This window comes from Haliotis cracherodii, unplaced genomic scaffold, assembly GCF_022045235.1.
Source record: "Haliotis cracherodii isolate W230 unplaced genomic scaffold, xgHalCrac1.p SCAF_2, whole genome shotgun sequence".
NCBI classification, from domain to species: Eukaryota; Metazoa; Mollusca; class Gastropoda; order Lepetellida; family Haliotidae; genus Haliotis; species Haliotis cracherodii.
Window position 1 is genome coordinate 31,318,119 of NW_027266275.1, and position 19,474 is coordinate 31,337,592.

General features: G+C 43.2%; 1 protein-coding gene across 1 annotated transcript in view; it reads left to right on the forward strand.

Moving 5' to 3' along the window:
• Positions 1 to 16,849, forward strand: part of LOC139467573 (uncharacterized) — a 50,331-nt gene extending 33,482 nt beyond the window's left edge. Inside the window, exons 26-37 of the mRNA XM_071249110.1 lie at positions 1,922 to 2,315; positions 2,782 to 3,026; positions 4,141 to 4,368; positions 4,876 to 4,977; positions 5,336 to 5,451; positions 6,284 to 6,449; positions 7,229 to 7,504; positions 8,642 to 9,118; positions 9,677 to 9,806; positions 12,955 to 13,208; positions 14,035 to 14,206; positions 15,380 to 16,849. Coding sequence (XP_071105211.1) covers positions 1,922 to 2,315; positions 2,782 to 3,026; positions 4,141 to 4,368; positions 4,876 to 4,977; positions 5,336 to 5,451; positions 6,284 to 6,449; positions 7,229 to 7,504; positions 8,642 to 9,118; positions 9,677 to 9,806; positions 12,955 to 13,208; positions 14,035 to 14,206; positions 15,380 to 16,836 — 4,017 coding nt within the window. The 3' untranslated portion in view covers positions 16,837 to 16,849. The remainder of the gene's footprint in view (positions 1 to 1,921; positions 2,316 to 2,781; positions 3,027 to 4,140; positions 4,369 to 4,875; positions 4,978 to 5,335; positions 5,452 to 6,283; positions 6,450 to 7,228; positions 7,505 to 8,641; positions 9,119 to 9,676; positions 9,807 to 12,954; positions 13,209 to 14,034; positions 14,207 to 15,379) is intronic.
• Positions 16,850 to 19,474: the final 2,625 nt, after the last annotated feature.

The window sequence follows — 19,474 nt, forward strand, 5'->3', positions numbered from 1 at the left end:
TAAATAAACTACTTGTTAGATTGGTATATTGTATTGGGCCAGGAAACTCGACTGAGTTGGGATTAAGAGTATTCCAGTTATATCACGGTTTGCCAGCTTGATGTTGGCGGACATTGATGCAGTATTACCACTTTGGTGAAACCAACGAGCACGGGTATGGTGCTGACAAACATAGAAACATGATCGGGGCGAATCGGGATTCGAACCCTCGATCATACGTTTCTGGGGTTCCAAAGGGATGCAACTCTACATAGCGAGTTGCGGTGCCTTAGACGACTGGGCCACCCGTATCTCCCATGAAAATCGAACGCACAATGACCCATTGACCGGGAGAATAATATTGCGTTTTGGGGTTTTTTTTGGTGTGGATTTGATGTATTATGTTGTAAAAGGTAGGGTTCCAAGTCGTTAAAGGCACCGCAATTCGTTTATCAGAGTTTCTCCCTCAGGCGCGCTATGGCCGTGAGTTCGAATCCAAGTACGACCTGATTATGTTGATAGGTTTGTCAGGACCATGCGCGTGGTCGTTGGTTTCACCAAAGTGGTAACTGAACGTCTGAGACATGAACATATCGCTTTCCTCCTACATCAAGCTGACACGCCATGGTATAACTGGAGTACTGTTCAAAGCAGCGTTAAACACCACTCCTTTATAAATACTTTAAAGATTATCAGAGCGACGAGCGTCCGCCCGGAGAGCGGAAGGTCCGGCTGCGCCATACCAACAGGTGTTAAACGATGGTACTTGTTGGTACCCTGTCTGGCGCTCGGCATTTAGAGGCTGAAACAAGGACTGGTCGGCTCGGAGTCAGTATACTGTGTCTGAGGGGGGTATTCATTAAACTGCAACATGGTATCTCAGTCTGCTCGCACTATAAATCGGCATCAGTCCGGACTAGTACAAGCAGCCACACACACGGACATGCACGTCGCTATGTGAGTGCAATAATCTTGGACGCGACGTTAAACCCCATTTGACCTCATTTATTAGAGCCACGATCAATCTCCTGACTTGACCTCTATATCGGATGAAATCATTCAGACCAAACGCTCCGTTACAGAAAAATTACACGCGTACAACATATTTTTAAACACATTGGGACCCGTGAAGATCCCGGATAGATTATGCTTGCCGTAAAAGGCGACTAACGGGATCGGGTGGTCAGGCTCGCTGACTTGATTGATGCATGTCATAATCCCAGTTGCGTGGATCCATGCTCATGATGTCAATCAATGGATTGTCTGGTCCAGACTCGATTATTTACAGACCGCCGTCATATAGCTGGAATATTGCTGAGTGCGGCGTTAAACAACAAACAAACATAAAACACATTGACGTTTTGTGTGTGAAAGTTTGTAATTTGAACATCATGCCTTCACTGAATGAAAACAATATAGCCAAGGGATAGGATTACAGAGATATTTCAAATTGTTAGGAAACTTAAAATAGCAGCTAAAGTGACTGTTATATAAATAACTTTAAATTTGTAATGATAATGAAAATGAGTCTGTTCCAAGGCAGTATCGAATGCTACTTGCATGAAGACTTATCCCAACGATCAGTCGCATTCAGTATCCCTATCAAAAGTCGAGTAGTTCATGTCCAGTTCCTTCTCGGAGGGCACGGGGGGCACAGTCGTCTAAGGCGCCGCGATTCGCTGTGCAGAGTTGCGTCCCTTGGGCACGCCAGAAACCTATGATTGTGGGTTCGAATCCCGGTTCGCCCTGATTATGTTTCTAGGTTTGTCAGCACCATACCCGTGCTCGTGGGTTTCACCGAAGTGGTAAACGTCTGAGACCTGCATCACTTCGGGCTTTCCTCCAACACGAAGCTTACACGCCGCGATATAACTGGAATACTGTTAAAAGCGGCGTTAAACCCAACTCACTCACTCACTCCAGTTCCTTCTCAATTTGCAAGGCGATGACAACGAAGCTTGATGTCAACACGTACGTGGACTCTGGAATCAACTTGGGTGAAGGAACTCAGTTCCTTAACGTCGACTTGATGGACGGGTTCGGCAACGCCATAGAGGTCAAGGACACCCCGGAACCACTCACGATAACTATTGCCCGAACCCCAAAATATCCAAAGATGTCTTTCAATGAGACCCATCTGAAGATTGCGGACTGGAACGAGTTGTACTACACCCAGCTGAACATCACGAAAACGGCGTCCTCCATACACCTGGAAATAAAAGAACTGGAGGAGAAGGACGTCCAGATCATGGTTATCTTGAGGAAGGGAGGTCTGCCAAAGATCAGCGCTGACAAATGTGATGACGTTGCGTTCATCCCCAAATCGCTGGACTACTGTGAGATTCATTAATTATTGTTTTCATTTTTAAAACCGATGGAATTGTGTGCTACAATATGATTAGCTGAAAAAACGCTTTGGAATGTAATTTGAAGTGCCTGAGAAATAATTGAAATAATTAATTAATTCCAAATTTTAAATAAAAACTGGTTAGCAGGCATTCTGGTTTTAATATCGTATTCTTATACAATAAGATTAATTAATCTTCCCCTGTTATGACTCTTAGGAATATTGAGAATGAATCCTCTAAATGGACTTAAGAAAGTGTTGTGAAGGACCAAGGGGTAGTAGCCTCGTAGGTAAAGCGTTCGCTCGCCACGCCTAAGCCCCGGGTTTGATTTCCGGTATTGGTACAATGAGCGAAGCCCATTATCGGAATGCCGCGCAATGATTTATCTGGAATTTTGCTAAAAGCGGCGTAAAACTATTCTCACTCATTATTTCTGCAGCCAAGAAAGTGAAAGCGCGGATGCGTTATCTGATGGATAACAACAAGGTGGACAACTACTTAGGCCCGGTGTGGTTCGGGTTCAGGCCTATGCCCAAAGGCTTCGACTCCAGCAAAGTGGAGTCTTGTGCTGACCTAGACAAAGTGGATGTCACCAACGACAAAAACTACACCCGTATGAATATTGGTATCTACACCTTCACCAGCGGCTGCTACTTCTTTGACCACGACTTGAAAGATTGGGCGTCACAAGGTTGCACAGTAAGTGAGGGCTACAATCGATAGTTGCACAGTAAGTGATGGCTACAATCGATAGTTTCACAGTAAGTGATGGCTACAATCGATAGTTGCACAGTAAGTGAGGGCTACAAGCGATAGTTGCACATTCAGTGATGGCTACAATCGATAGTTGCACAGTAAGTGATGGCTACAATCGATAGTTGCACGGTACGTGATGGCTACAATCGATAGTTGCCCAGTAAGTGATGGCTACAATCGATAGTTGCCCAGTAAGTGATGGCTACAATCGATAGTTGCCCAGTAAGGGATGGCTACAATCGATAGTTCCACAGTTAGTGAGAGCTACAAACGATAGTTGCACAGTAAGTGATTGGGATCGTTACAATTGCAAATAGAAATTGAATTAGAAATAGACTCGCATATCACAGGAAATGAGCAAATGTTATGTATATTTGGCAAAATGTAGTGTCTATTTCTCGATGGCAAGAAAGAGAACAGTTCAATGTACAGCGAATGCTGAATTAATATATAGGCTGAGAAAATCGCTTCTCGTCTTCTCGCTAATTCCATATTTGAATAAACTGATACGTTTCTGATACGCTGAATAGTGTGTCTACGTTGTATGTCTTATCAGTTGCGTCATCGCGAAACATCATAGATCGTAGATCAATCCAGTGTTTCACAAGGACGGCCGTTTACATAATTACCGCTGTCTTGAAAAAATAACATAGATTATTGGACAATTTTGCAGAATGTACAACCAATGATATTGTCATTGGCTACTATTCTCTTACTCTTTGCCATTGCTACATATCAAATATTGCGCGATTCGCTGTGCAGAGTTGCGTCCCTTGGGCACGCCAGGAACCTATGATTGTGGGTTCGAATCCCGGCTCGCCCTGATTATGTTTCTAGGTTTGTCAGCACCATACCCGTGCTCGTGGCTTTCACCGAAGTGGTAAACGTCTGAGACCTGCATCACTTCGGGCTTTCCTCCCACATTAAGCTGACACGCCGCGATATAACTGGAATACTGTTAAAAGCGGCATTAAACCCAACTCACTCACCCACTCACTCAAATATTGCGAGAATAAGGAACATGAGGCCATATAGGACTTAATCATAACGACAACAGGTTGGTGAGGGAACGAACTACACGCAGACAGTCTGTTACTGCAACCACTTGACGACATTCGGCAGCGGTTGGGCTGTAGCCCCCAACATCATCGACTGGAACTTCGTCTTTTCCAATGCCGACTTCTTCAAGAACCCCACTGTCTACGTCACGGAGATCGCCATTGCCATCTTCTACATGCTCGCCATCGTCTGGGCCAGACGCAAGGACCGGAAGGACGTAGAGGCGGTAAGACAGACAACACGCTGATGTATGTTCATCTTTAAACTGGTTTTCAAATCAACATTAATCTTCACAACATTTAATTATTTTAAAGGAATCAATTATATATTACTTAATCATAATGTTTGTTTACAAAATCCAAAAACTTATGAAGATTAAGGGTGCGAGTTTTACGCGCATGAAGGGACATCTGGTAACCAAATGGTGAGGGGCCGGAACTCGCTGTACAGAGTTATCGGCCTTGTTTGTTTGTTTGTTTGTTTGTTTGTTTGTTTGTTGTTCACATCACTATTATAGCGTTATGACCATGACCTATAAATAATCGACTCTGGATCAGACAATCGAGTCACAGATATGAGCAACGATCCATGCCTTCGGTTACGATGACACATCATCACGGATCATGACCACCCGATCCATTAAGTCGCCTCTTACGACCAGCATATGGTGCTCTTCAAAAACCAAATTTCTAAACTTCTATTTCACTCACTCACTCTTTCTACTATTCCACAGCTTGGCGTAACGCCGTTGAAGGACAACGATCCAGGAGACACATACTTTTACGAAATTGTGACTGTAACAGGCAGTCGTAAAAACGCCGGAACTGATTCTAAGGTACGGTGACACGTTTATGCTTAAATGTACTTTCTTTTCACTGTGAATTTGGTTTGCAATCACGTCAACTAGCGGGGCGTACGGATCGTATGAGCAAAATGGGAAGGTCTCGGCTGCGGACTCCTGACACAAGTTACAAGATTTAATTTCGGTGAAATATTTGTGTGTGACAATTAAATCTATGTCCTGCCCATCAGACTTACCGCCATGTTCATAGGATCAAGAGGCTCAAGTAAGTGACGTCACATCAAACATTATGACGTCATGATATTTGTACAGGCCGATGAGCTGACTTTGCAAGGCGACGACTATCCAATCAGATAGCTAATTTCTTTAACGATTACACATGCTGTTTCAGGTTTTCATCATTCTGTCTGGTGACAACGACGAGACAGATGCGCGCATGCTCAGTGATGACAGACGGAAAGTCTACACCCGAGGCGGAGTGGACTCCTTCCTCATGGCTGTGCACTGGTAGGGTGGGCAATGAGTGAAATGAGTTGCACAATTTCAGCCATTTGCATGGCGAGATACCACAATAATAAGCATCATAAGTATAATAATCATATACAGGAAACACAACCCGTGTACTTTTTCACAAAGCATGAAATGTCCAAGGAAGGCATGGTGTACTTTAATACCGGTAGGACATTATTTCCTTATCACGAACACATGGAGTCCTCACTGATTTTCAATGATCCATTCATATAATGTTTAGGGGCGGTCGGGTAGCCTAGTGGTTAAAGCGTTCGCTCGTCACGCCGAAGACCCGGGTTCGATTCCCGACATGGGTACAATGTGTGAAGCCCATTTCTGGTGTCCCCCTCCGTGATATTGCTGGAATATTGCTAAAAACGGCGTAAAACCCCACTCACTCACTCACTCACTCATATAATGTTTACTGCTATTTTGCCCTTCCATTTAAAGGAATCTGTTCTGGGGATAATTGAGACTGGTTATTCCCAGGCATTGACGTTATATATTTCCTTGACTTGAATATACCTTAGAAGTGGATGTCTTGGGAGATTGTTACCTGAGACTAAATACCCTGGGCCATCTGAGACTAGATACCTTTGTTGAGGAATAATCATTTCTGAGATACAGTGTCCGGCGGTCTGTGTGATAAGGGACTTTTGCGTGACCAGCCAAAGCTGTAACAAGGCTGTCCACAAATGGCCGTAAGATTCGTTAACCGAGATAGCGAGTGTCAAGCGTCATTTAAAGCAATATTGTATATTCCAGAAAATGTATTCATTTGCTTTTATTTCGTTTCGCATTCAACAACTTGACCCACTTCCTCACCCAGCCCACTGGGATCTCTGAACTACGCCCGTGTGTGGCACGACAACTCCGGCAAAGGCAAGTTCGGGTCGTGGTACCTGAAGTACCTCGTTGTCAGAGACGTGCAGACCGACCAGAAGTTTACGTTCATCTGTAACAGATGGTTCGCTGTCGAGGAGGACGATGGACAGGTGCGTTATTTGAGAACCGGTTATACCAGCAATAAGTGATGGTTAAGTGCGTTAAATGAGAATAATATATGCCAGAAATTGACCATGGGCAGGTGCGTTATTTGAGAGTCATTTATACTAGCAATTGACGATGGATAGGTGTGTTATTTGAGAACCATTTCTACTGGCAATTGACGATTGGCAGGTGTCTCGCTTGAGAACCATTTCTACTGGCAATTGACGATTGGCAGGTGCGTTATTTGAGAGTCATTTCTACTTGCAATTGCCGATGGACAGGTGCTTCATACAGTATAACCAAACATTGAAGTAACAATTAGATCTTATTTGAATGCACCCGATGTTGATGATGTGGCTGAAGTAGTGCTGACTGCGGCGTTAAACAAAAGTCGCTCAACCACTCCATCGAACTTGAAAAGTTCAGTTGGCGACCTATGGTTTGGGGGCAATATTCCTTCAAGCCTTCAGAAAGAGGTTCGGTTTGGTTTAACACCGCTTTGAACAGTATTTCAAACATATCACGGCAACTCTGCGTGAATGGGAGAACTGCCGGAAGCGTATGTCTTATACGTTCAACACTGGTCAAATACAAACTTGGCGAGTTTAAAAGAGGTCAACGAATTCAAAAGATCTACATAATAGGATATTTTTCACTCATGCAAAATGTTTGAGCAGATTCCATTTGTATATCAGTACTAACTAAATCAGTATCAGCAGCAGCAGCAGCAGCAGCAGCATTATTATTATTATTTTTATCATCATCATCATTATCATCATTGCAGGTTGACCGTGTGGTCCCTGTGACTGGACCCGCCGAGTTGGCGGAGTTCGGACACCTCTTCTCTGAGAAAGGTATGAAGGACCTAGCCGATGGTCACCTCTGGTTCTCTGTGGTCACCCGCCCCCCTCAGAGTCGCTTCACCCGTGTCCAGAGAGTGTCCTGCTGCCTGAGTCTCTTGGCTGCCACCATGCTGGTCAACGCCATGTTCTATGAAAAACACGAAGACAAGGCTGGGACAGACTACACATTTGGACCGTTTGTTCTCAGTCCGAAACAGGTACATATTCTTCAGCTTGTACATCAGCTTGGTAGCACCTGAATCTGGGAAATCTGGTTAGTGGAGTACTTTCAATCTTGACAGAACAGTTCATTGTGAAGACGTCCGGTTTAGCAAATGTCCGGATTAACGAATGGTGAATAATATAAATGAGTCAGTAATGAGTTAAGCCATGTTCCAGACAGATGACCATGATGAACACAGAAATGTTCTTCACACAATGTTCCAATGTGGGCAATTGAACCAAGATCTTCGGCGTGACGAGTCAACGCTTTAACCACTATGCGTCCCGGAGTGATGTAGCTCTGTATGGTTTCGCTCCAAACAGCAGTAGTCAGTGGTTTCCAGATGAAAGGGGTCAATACTAATAGACGTTCACTGTGTACTGAGATTTATTCAGCGACACCCAGACTCCAAACAGTAACCGCCCTCAAATACTTAATGTTTCCCAAGTGTTGTAAGTGTTTTAGGCCAAACTGAAGTGCGCCGTACGAGGGGCGTTCAATAAGTTCTGCAACTTCAATATAAGACCAAGTCGCTGAATATCTTTTGCACTTTTATTTTTCAATATAATCTCCATTCACCTCAGTACACTTATTCCATTTGTCCTTCAAGCTGTTAATCCACTTTTATAGAAATCCGCAGATTGGCACTCTAACCACGCCTCTGTGGAAGCCTTTATGTCCTCGTCATCCTGAAAGTGTCTTCCACGTAGGGCAGATTTCATTTGCCGGAACCGGAAATAGTCACTGGGGGCTAAGTCTGGGCTGTAGGGTGGGTGATTTAACTGTTCGAACCCAGACATCATGGTGAATGGAGATTACATTGAAAAATATAAGTGCAAAAGATATTCTGCGACTTGGTCTTATATTGAAATTTCAAAACTTATTGAACGCCCCTCGTAGTTTAAATTGCCACGACAAATATTCAGGTGAGTGACAATCAGAAAGTAACAATTTTGTGTCTTACTGTGAGATATGTGTGTATTCAAATGCATCCAAAATTTCATGATGCAAGAAAATCTCGCTGTAAACCTCCTACATGAGTATGTGAAATATGTGAATGAAATGAACTAATCCTTTCACGAAATGCCTGATTTCAGGCTGACTGTAACATATATACCTACTTCAATTACAGGTCTACGTCGGCCTGATAGCCAACCTGGTCGTCTTCCCAATCAACTTTGTCATCGTCATGCTGTTCAGGAAATCTCGAGCCAGGAGACTGAGGCCTTCCCGTGTTGAAGAAGCACTGAGAAATGCCCCAAGCAGGTGCTCGACGTCACTTTCTGACGTCAAAGCCGAGGTTGGCAGTGAGTCTCTGAAGGGGGTGAAGTTGAGTCAGGTCCAGCCATCAAGGCCTGGCAGTTCTTGTTCCAGTCTGAGAGAGAGATCCCCTAGCAGCATGTCCCAGGGAAGTCATGGAAGGAAGAAGATTGAACTGCCCTGGTTCTGTCGCTATCTTGCCTGGGTCCTGCTGTGGGCGGTCACATTCGCCTCGGCAGCCATAGTGACGTTCTACGGAATCAGCTTCCGGGACGAGAAGGTCAAGAAATGGGTTACCTCAATGCTGGTGTCCTTCATTACATCTATCTTCATCACTGAACCTATAAAAGTGAGTAGACGGATGATCCTTTAAGTGTGAGTGAGTGTGTGAGTTAGTATGGTTTTACGCCGCGTTTAGCAATATTCCAGCAATATCACGGCTTCACTCATTGTACCCATGTCGGGAATCGAACCCGGGTCTTCGGCGTGACGAGCGAACGCTTTAACCACCGCCCCCGATGATCCTTTAAGAGTGCCCTTACAAGGAGTGAGTTTAACATAGTAAATGTAACAGATTGTTATATAGTGACATAAAAGGACACCATTTATTATAATGTGTTCGATCTGTCAAAGCTAAAATCGTTAAAAGATGGTACTTGTTTTTACCCTGCCTAGCGCTCAGCATTAAGAGGATATAACAAGACTGGTCGGCTCTACTGTGTCTAAGTGGGGTATCCAAGTTGAACCTAGTAACATCTAAATTAAATCGTAAATGTCCGAATTGATCTTGAAAGACATTGAGATGATATTTTATGAGGACGAATAACCAATTCAAACACAACCACGACTTCTAGCTGACAGAGGTTTACAGAATATTCTTTCAGTAACGTCCACGTTGTTGCTGCAGGTGTTTCTGACTGTCGTCATCTTCTCCCTGATCTGTAAGAAGCCTGGGGATGATGAGGACGACCGGCCCGAAGATGAGGAGGGTTCCCGGATGGAGTATGACGAAGAGCTGCTCCACAACCAGGTCCACGGTAAGCAGGAGTGCATGGTCGTACAGGGTATTTCTTGACGGGAGTGAGTGAGTTTGGTTTAACGCCGTTGATGCAGTTCAGTTATATCAGCTTTATGTGAAAGCTAAGACCGAAGTGGTGCAGGTTGCAGATCGATGATCTGATATCATTCTACAATGGTCAAATAGCCAATTCCCTTCGACTTATCTACCCACCTGAACTAGAAATAAAAGGAGACCACGAAGACACGTTTAGAAAGACTAAAACTTTCCACAAGAATGTATGACTAAAGGGATTACTTCAAATTTCCAGTAGTCAGCTTTCCCTTTCCGTCGAGCAATATCAGCATCTCTGTGGAGTCTATCCCTTACAATGTTTGAGGTACAAACGAGCATGCTCTTTCTACAAGGATTTCATTGAGCGTCATACGACTCTTGCTCAAAACTATTTGACTAGGTTTACATCAAGGCCTAAGTAAATCTTTAAAATGTTTTATGGAAGACTTGTGGGGCACATTACCAAATTTGACGAATCAGTGTCCAAAATAATAGCTGGTTCGATATTCCCTATTTTGTACCATATGTTCTCATGTTTATTCAGGTGAACATATGACTTGCCTTGGTATTGGCGACGGATGACCGGTGGGGCGGATATCCTCACTTATAGAGAAAACCTCTTGTCACTTTTCGAGAGATATTCATAAACGCATGTTTATGATATAGTCGGAATCGTAAGATTTCGTATGGTTATGGGAAATCTTTTTTCGCTGTTATTGTAAACGCGGATACAGTTTTCAGGAAACTTGGGAAGAGTGGGTGTATGCATTTAACATATAAATTGCAAGATGAATGCATGTGATTCGCGAAACAATTAGTCGTGATGGTCAGGTTATGTTTGTGGTAAACAAATTGCCAAATGATTTAGACGCACACACGAAAACACGCACGCACTCACGCATGCCATGGCAGATTAACTATAATAACATGAAAGAATCTGATGGTACTTAACTTCTTTTGAGTAGTATATAATTTATAGAAGGGATGTAAGTGTACACAAAATGATATCGGTTCGCAATGTGAACTGAGTTTGGAATATTTCTTGACGTAGGCATAGATTATAGGACATTGGTGGAAATGTTAACCTGCCCTCTTGGGGGTTCCTGTAATACAACAATATCCACACACACAGGCGCATTGCTCTTAGCTCGCCTCTTGCACTCAATGTACATGCTTCTATTGCTGATAGCCCTTTCAAATGTGGACACGATTTAACAAGCATTTGAGAGGCACACACTTTAATGCATTTGGGGTGCCACGTGCAACTTACCCACATGCGCCCTTGAAGAAAAACAGAATGCTGTTCGCCAGAGATAAAAGCAAGCATATTGATATATTTGCATTCCAAGTAAAATACATACATGTTTAATGTGACTCACATATTGACGTTATAATCAAACACCTTCCCCTCCTGAATGAAATACATCCTTCCTCCACCAAATGGCCTGTTACAGCAGCGGACATGTTACAAGCATGTTTAGACTACGCTGTTCAACGGTGGTGATCACCATGTGTTTTCAATGTGGTGCTATTGTATGAAGGCATGCGCCAGGGCTGCGTCCTACAACCGTGTGTTTTGGAGAATGTGTGCCACGTGTTGCCTACTGCTTGTGTGCCATGGGGATGTGTATAAATAGGTTCTGCTTTTTAATTTGATTCCATGATATTGTGAATCATGTATTTATGACAGTAATTCGTGCGTGAAGAGACCATGCACATGGGTGTACTGGAGCCAGGATGGTTTGGATGACATTTAATCACTGAATCATGCCATCACGATATTATTTAAAGAAGCAAGGTAGGGTTTATTTTATATTAGCGTTTAACATCCGGTGTATTCACATCTTGAATATCATTTGTGTATGTATATATTTAATCTCTTTGATAACTGTTCGATGCTCTCGTTGCCGTTATCAATATTTTTATATTTGCCTGACACTTTATATGACAGAGACTTTGTATTGTGTTGACATTATCTATATACCTACGTTAAGACGAAATGGGGTGTTCTATGTTCTGGCAGATTTATTTCAAGGTGTATTCACTCACTCGCCTTACCTGCCAACCAACCCGCTCACTGGATCACTAGCATAACCCAGGCATGAATGGTGTTTGTTTGTTTGTTTGTTTGTTTGTTTGTTTGTTTGTGTGTTTGTTGTTTAACGCCGCACTCAACAACATTGCAGCTATATTACACACCCTGTAAATAATCGAGTCTGGACCAGACAATCCAGTGATTAATATTCTGAACAACGATCCACGCCGTCAGGACTGAAAACCTGATCCATTTGGTTCCCTCTTGTGACCAACATAGGATGCTTGGGACCTATTCTAATCCGGAATCCCCATTTGGAGGTATGTTTCAAAATGTCAAGAGTCCATACTGGTAGACTGAGTACTGTACCTGGGTGTCATTCTTTCATTCCAGTTTTTCTGACTTCTGTGACCTTATGCATGGACAATACGAATCCCACTACATAGAGCATTGGCCCAAGCACCAGCAGCAGATGCTAAATGCTTTTTAACGTAATATTTACAGTTTAGTGTTTTTTCCAGAAAAGCCGAATCTTATCGAGTACCTAGTTCTTTATTAGACACATTTCTGTACGATTTTACTTCAAAAGTTGAATGTCATAGGGTTAATGAGTGAGCGAGTGAGTTGGGTTTTAAGGCCGCTTTCAACAGTTTTCCAGTGATATCACGGCGTGTCAGCTTAATGTTAGAGGAAAGCCTGAAGTGGTGCAGGTCTCAGGTGTTTACCACTTCGGTGAAACACACGAGCGCGGGTGTGGTGCTGACAAACCAAGAAAACATAATCAGGGCGAACCGGGATTCGGACCCACTATCATAGGTCTCCCAGGAGTAGTGGCGTGATGCTGACAAAGCTAGAAACATTATCGGGAATTTTCTTGATAATCGGTTCCTGGCATGCCAGGCGTGGGGCGTGGCTCATATTATCAATCACTCTTTGTCGAGTTTAGATTCGATTATTATCAGAACGCCGTCATATACCTGAAATACTGACAAAGAAAAAGACAGGTGCCCGACTCTGTGTGTAATATTTGGTTTGTTTCCAATATGAGTTGGTTGGAAGTATACCTCCTTGTCCACAGCCTACGGGGCTGCACGTCCTAAGAAGATCGGGTACAAGCCGCCCGATCCCACAGTGCTGCAGAAGGCGAGGAGACAGAGGCTGAATGAGATCAAGATGTGGGACATCATCAGAGAGATCGTTTTCTACTCCTTCTTCCTGTGGATACTGATGGTCGTCAGCTACCGGAACAGGAGCCCGGACAGCTTCTACTACAAAGACAGCCTGGAGAAGATGATCATCAAGAACAATGACACCTTGCAGTGGTTTTCAGAGGTTAGCCAATGACGATAATCTTAGGTCATCAGTAATGATGCATGGCGTATTCCGAAGTAAAGTACAATCTGATAAATGTATAGCGTATTCCGAGTGAGTGAAGTTGGGTTTAACGCTGCTTTGAACAATATTTCAGTTATATCCCGTCGTGTCAGCTTACTGTGGGAGGAAAGCCCGAAGTGATGCAGGTTTTAAGCGTTTACCACTTTGGTGAAATCCACGAGTACTGGTATGGTGTTGACAAATCTAGAAACATGATCGGGGCGAACCGGGATTCGATCCCACTATCATAGGATTCTGGAGAGTCCAAGGGACGCAAATCTGCTCAGCGAATTGCGGCGCCTTAGACGACTAGGCCACCCGTGCCCCCGCGTATTCAGAATTAACGTGCAATCTACGAAATTTATGGCGTATTCAGAGGTTGCCAAAGTCTAATTGTTGCTATAATTGCTTGCTTGGTGGATTATTATTATTGGGGTGGGGTGGGGGCTGCAGCTATTTTTCTTGAGGATGAATTACTTTTTCCCAGCATTTTCGGCAACAGATTATTTTTCTTCAAACAAAACACAGCCGCCGCCGCCGCCACCACCACCACCATCGACAGCAGTTTCCGCTTCCTGAAACAGCATTGGAAATACAGTTTTAAATAGAGTTTCATTTCATGGAAGAAACATCCACGTTTCGGAACGTGTCTTACATACAAACAGATATGTTAAATAGCTTCTTAGCGGGTACCAGTTTAACGAACGCGCCATAATAATCCAAGAACGATAATTCGTGTTTCTCTGTTGACTGCAGACCGCTACACATTTAAATCAACTTCCAGATTCACAACACTGAAGAGTTCTGGCTTTGGGCAAAGAGTGGTCTGGTGAGCAGTCTCCGTGCAGGCAACTACTACAACAAAGACCCTGCCCTGCTCCTGCGAGGCTTCATCGGGGACAAAGTGTCCAGAATCATGGGGTATGCCACCATGCGACAACTGAGGGTTAAAACAGGTTAGTAGCCAAAACCCATACTAGCTACAAACTAGCTTCCCGTCGTTACCGTATCCCTTCACCACTTCCAAATTTACGATATTTTCAATATAATTTTTTTTCTATTTTCTGTTTCTGTAAATAATCGAGTCTCGACAAGACAATCCAGTGATTGACATCACGAAAGTTGATGTAGGCAATTGGGATGTGATAACATGCAGCCTGTCAAGACAGCGAGCCTGAAAAGCCCAACCACTTAGCCGCATCTTTCGATAAGCACGGATTGTTGGGACCTATAGTCATACCCAGAATCCCCTCTGGTATTTCTATATGTCTTTACTGTGGGCTACTGATCTGCCCGTCAATAAAACCATCTGCCAGTGTGCGCTGGTGGATGACTTCTACATAATCCTACCCAGATTGGCTACAAACCATATTATAGCATTTCTTACAATTATATGCCATTCTCTCTACCTTAACCACTTGCCTTACTATGTGTGTTTATGCAATTGAAAGTAAACTTCGAAATAAGAAACCGGTGGTAATTTCGAAGAGGACGCCATCTTGTTTTCCAAAACCCGTACCGGTTATGGTTTCGATCTGGAATCCTTATTCAATGTTCACTTTCGATTAAATAAAGTATACGTATTTGGAGGTAAGTGTAAATCCTACCGCGCACATAGGCAGACATTTCTTACGAGGCTGTCCGGAGGTCCCAGTAGTCATATAGAGAAAACAAATAAACAAACAAACAAACGAAAACAAAACCTTGTGTACCATCTTGTGTTGCTCATAGAAACAAACTAGTAGTCTACCTGGCCAGGACTGGCAAATTGCTACCCGCGGCGTAAAATAACAATCAATCAATCACTTTCACGAGAACGTTTTGAGTACACCTACTCATAGAAATCAAGGGAATGGCAGCTTCATAGAGTCATATGATCTGTGATCACTCCAGTGATTAACATCATGAGCATCGATCTACGATGACATATGTACCAAGTCAGCGAGCCTGACCGCCCGATAGCGTTCGTCGCTTCTTACGAGAAAACATGCCATTGGTTTGTTGAAGACCAATTCAAACCAACATGCATTTGATGCATGACAAAAATATTTTCCTATCTCAGTATCCCTATCAAATGTTGAACAGCATAACAACACCCACATACTACATATACTAATATATCTTTGCAGGTCAGTGCAGTACGATCAACGTAATGTCCTCCGCCATAGTACAGTGCAACGAAGACTACTCCATGTTCAATGAAGACAAAAAGGCGTATGGTGCCAGATGGAGTTCCTATGACCTGAACACTCTAGCACGAAGAGAATACACCTACACACCTGCTTCCGAGCTGAACGGGTACCCCTACTGGGGACTTCTCGGAGTCTATGGTGGAGGGGGGTATGTCGTAGAGCTAAGAGGTTCTAAGGACAAACTTGATAAAGCCATGAGAACATTAGAGAAAGAAAACTGGATTGACAAATACACGCGTGCAGTTTTTGTAGAGTTCACTGTCTATAATCCACAAGTGAACTTATTTGCTATATCCACCATCGTAGCCGAGTTCCCTTCAAGCGGAGGGGTTCTGGCATCATATCGATTTGAACCAGCGATGCTTCTTCCCTACATTACGTCAGTGATGTATTTCCAGGTTGTATGCGAGGTCATATATTTCTGCTTTACCATCGCGTTTATCATGAAGGAGGCTCGCAACTTCACCAAACAAAGATCAAAGTATTTTAGGTCCTTCTGGAACTGGATAGAGCTATCCATTATAACCATGTCTATCGCAGCCATCGTTGTGTATTTCTATCGTCTCTTTGTAACAATCACACTGACAAGTGAGTTCAAGAAAAACAATGGTCATGAATATATGAAATTCCAGTATGTTGGTTATTGGAATGAACTGTTTTCTTACATGATTGGCTGGTTGGTCTTCTTTGGGAGTCTCAAGTTCCTCAAACTGCTACGCTTCAACAAACGTATGTCCGTGCTCGGATCAACCCTCGAGAGCTGTGCCCAGAGCATCCTTCACTTCAGTTTGATGTTCTGGGTGGTATTCCTAGCCTTCATGCAGCTGTTCTACCAGACCTTCATGTCAACCAGTCTCAGCTTTTCCACCTTCATCAAGGCAGCTGAGTCCGGAATCCTGATGATGATGGGTAAGATCGACATCTATGAAATGCTGATGGTGGAGCCCATCCTTACCAAGGTGTACGTCTTCTTCTTCGTCGTAACGGTCACCTTCATCCTCGTCAACATGTTCCTCTCCATCCTCAACGACACCTTCGGCACCGTACGTGTCGACATCAAGAAAAAGAACAACGACTACGAAATAGTTGACTTCATGGTGAACAGGTTCAAGAGATGGGTTGGTGTTAATACCCCGCCAACTCCCGCCTCCTCATCCGGCAGCATCATCAGCAGCAGCAGCAGCACGAAATTCCAAACTTGTCACACCGTTGAGGAATTCCCAGACCGCATCGACCGCCTGCTCAAATCCATCAACAACGTGTACTTGGACGGCAACCTTGAGGCCATGATTGAGAGCAACGGCGAACCGATGAAGATGGCCATGAAACAGATGAAGGCGAAAGGAGATGGAGACTTCAAAGAAGATGTACCTACTACTGTACACACCCACTAGGACCTGAGTCCGATATCCGACTGATATGTCACGACGTTGAAACGTCTAGTTTCCAAAGGACATTTTCCTGTATTTCCTTCTGATTGCTGCACTGTGCTATCATATTGACCGTAGCTGCATAACACAGCCCTAATGGTACTTAACGTTACATTTTCAGTTACAGTTTGTGAAACTTAATCATTTTAATTGAAAATTGTAGTGAATTGTTCTTGTCAACGTAGTTTGAGAGCTTGTATCGAAATAACGTTGTGTCAATTTCTTGCTCCTCTCACTGTAAGCCGAAACTATAAACAATGTGAGAATTACTCAAAATAATACTGTTGCGTGTTGCCTCTATGTATTCCCGGAATTGATAATACTTTAAGAACAGATGCTTAAGGGGAGACGTGTAAATCTTGTTCAGTTATTGAAATTCCATGCACAACAGAACAATAAACAAAACTCCCGTTGCAGTCTCTGTGTCTACATGTTAAGTGCTTTATGAACGGAGACACAGGGCGCACAGATATCCAGACAGATTCCAGCATGCAATGTCGCACTCACTAGTTAAGAGAACGCCTTCGTGGTCTAGAGGTGGGGCGTCTGCCCGGAGAGCGGAAGGTCATACCAAAAAAGTTACCCTGCCTAGTGCTCGGCGCGCGTCGCAATAATCTTGAACCACCATCATCTCGACTAGTTAAGCCATTAAAAGGTATATTCACATAAGAAATCTATTTTCTAAAGATAATTGCAGATAAACATACGTTTTTTTTATTTTTTCTCATCCTACACCAAACTTCTTCGACCAGGAACCCTGGTGGTATTGTTTTCACAAGGGAACATAACTTTTCGGGGGAAATTTGGACAATCTGGATATCCTTGGAACAAATACAAAACCACGGACGATCTGTGGGACAATGCCAACAATTCAGTGAAATAAGAACATTAGTATGCGGTGCTTCAGATGCACCTCACCACCATGAGAAACATTATTTGTATCTCTTTCATGGCCTGAACTGGACTTCCCGAGTCCATTGCTCAATCTAAAGTTATTTTCAAGTCACGCTTGTCAATCATACAAGATTTGTTTTTGAAAGGATAGTTCCTGGATTGTTAGGTTTTTTTATTATTTCTAAATAAACCGACAAAACACAGTTTTAAAATATATTTTGTTTACCTTTCTGAACCACAGAAATTAGATCAAGTCATCAGTAGTTCGAAATCATATTGTGGGATGTAAGTCTTTAGGGAAATTTAGTATCGAGTTATTGGGGAGATTAACGAGATTTTAATGTTGGTGAACATCTGGCCATTTTAAGATAAATTAGTTTTTTTAGCATTGACAAAAATGCATTGTTTGGTTTGACATGTCCGAAAACTCGACCATTGGGCTGCATATAAAGCTGGCACTGACCTCTCGCTGACCTTCCATGTTTAGTTGTCTTGACCAGGAAGTGTGTTCTGGTCAAGAGATTGACATGTACGGGGGACATGTCTAAGGCGCCGATATTCGCTGTTCAGGGTTGCGTCCCTTGGCCACGCCAGGAAATCTATGATTGTGGGTCCGAATCCCGGTTCGCCCCGATTGTTTCTAGGTTTCTATGTGCTGACACAACATTCCCGTGCTCGTGGGTTTCATAAAGTGTTAAACGTCTAAGATCTGCATCACTGCAGGGTATTCCTCAAACATCAAGATGATGCGCCGTAATATAACAGTTACTACAATACTGTTCAAAGCGGCGTTAAACCAACTCACTCACTCACTCACACTCACTGCATGTACGTATCATATTGGAGTCATCCCTCGGTGAACTGAACACTTCTGTTCCAAGGGAAATCGTCGGCACAAACAAATATCCAGATTAATGAATCATAGTTAGTTGGGTAGTTAGTTCTACACCGCTTTGAACAGTTCAGCGGTTGGTTCACGGTGGGTCCAATTAAGAAACCTAACCTTCCACACGGAAACCACCATCTTGGTCATGGGTTTCACCGAAGTGCTAAGCGTCCGAGACCTGCATCACTTCGGGCTTTTTCCCCACATTAAACTGACACGCCGTGATACTGGAATACTGTTAAAAGAGGCGTTAAACCGAATTCACTAAATCACTCGATGGTGATTTATTTGATACGGGTATCATAGTTGTGTTTTGGAGCTACAGCTTGCAGTGTTCCGGCGACTGTTTTCAGCCAAACTTTGATAATGTATGTAATTATTTGGTGAAAGCCAGTTATTAAGCGTATAGTTTCTTTTTGGTAATAATATTGTTTTCAAGATCAGCAGTTTTTTCTAGGAATACTTACACACGAGACCAAAATAAATTCTAATGTAACTCGAGAATATAGAAGTTAGGTGTATCGTTGAGCAAGTGAATGAAATTGTTTTACAATATCAAGCATGCTGTTTCTACCAAGATTTTAAAAAACTTGCTCAGCAGTTGTTTGATCAAGGTTACAACATTCAAGGCCTCAGTAAAGCTTTCAAAAAGTTTTATGGTAGACATGTGGAAGACATTTGACGCATCTGTGACGAAAATTATTTCCGATGCAATTCCCTATTTTCAGGGTTTTTTTGCCATATATTCCCGTGTTTTTTTCAGATGAACAATTGACTCGCCTTTGCATGTGTTTGTGACGGGTGCCACAGGTGGGGCATGAT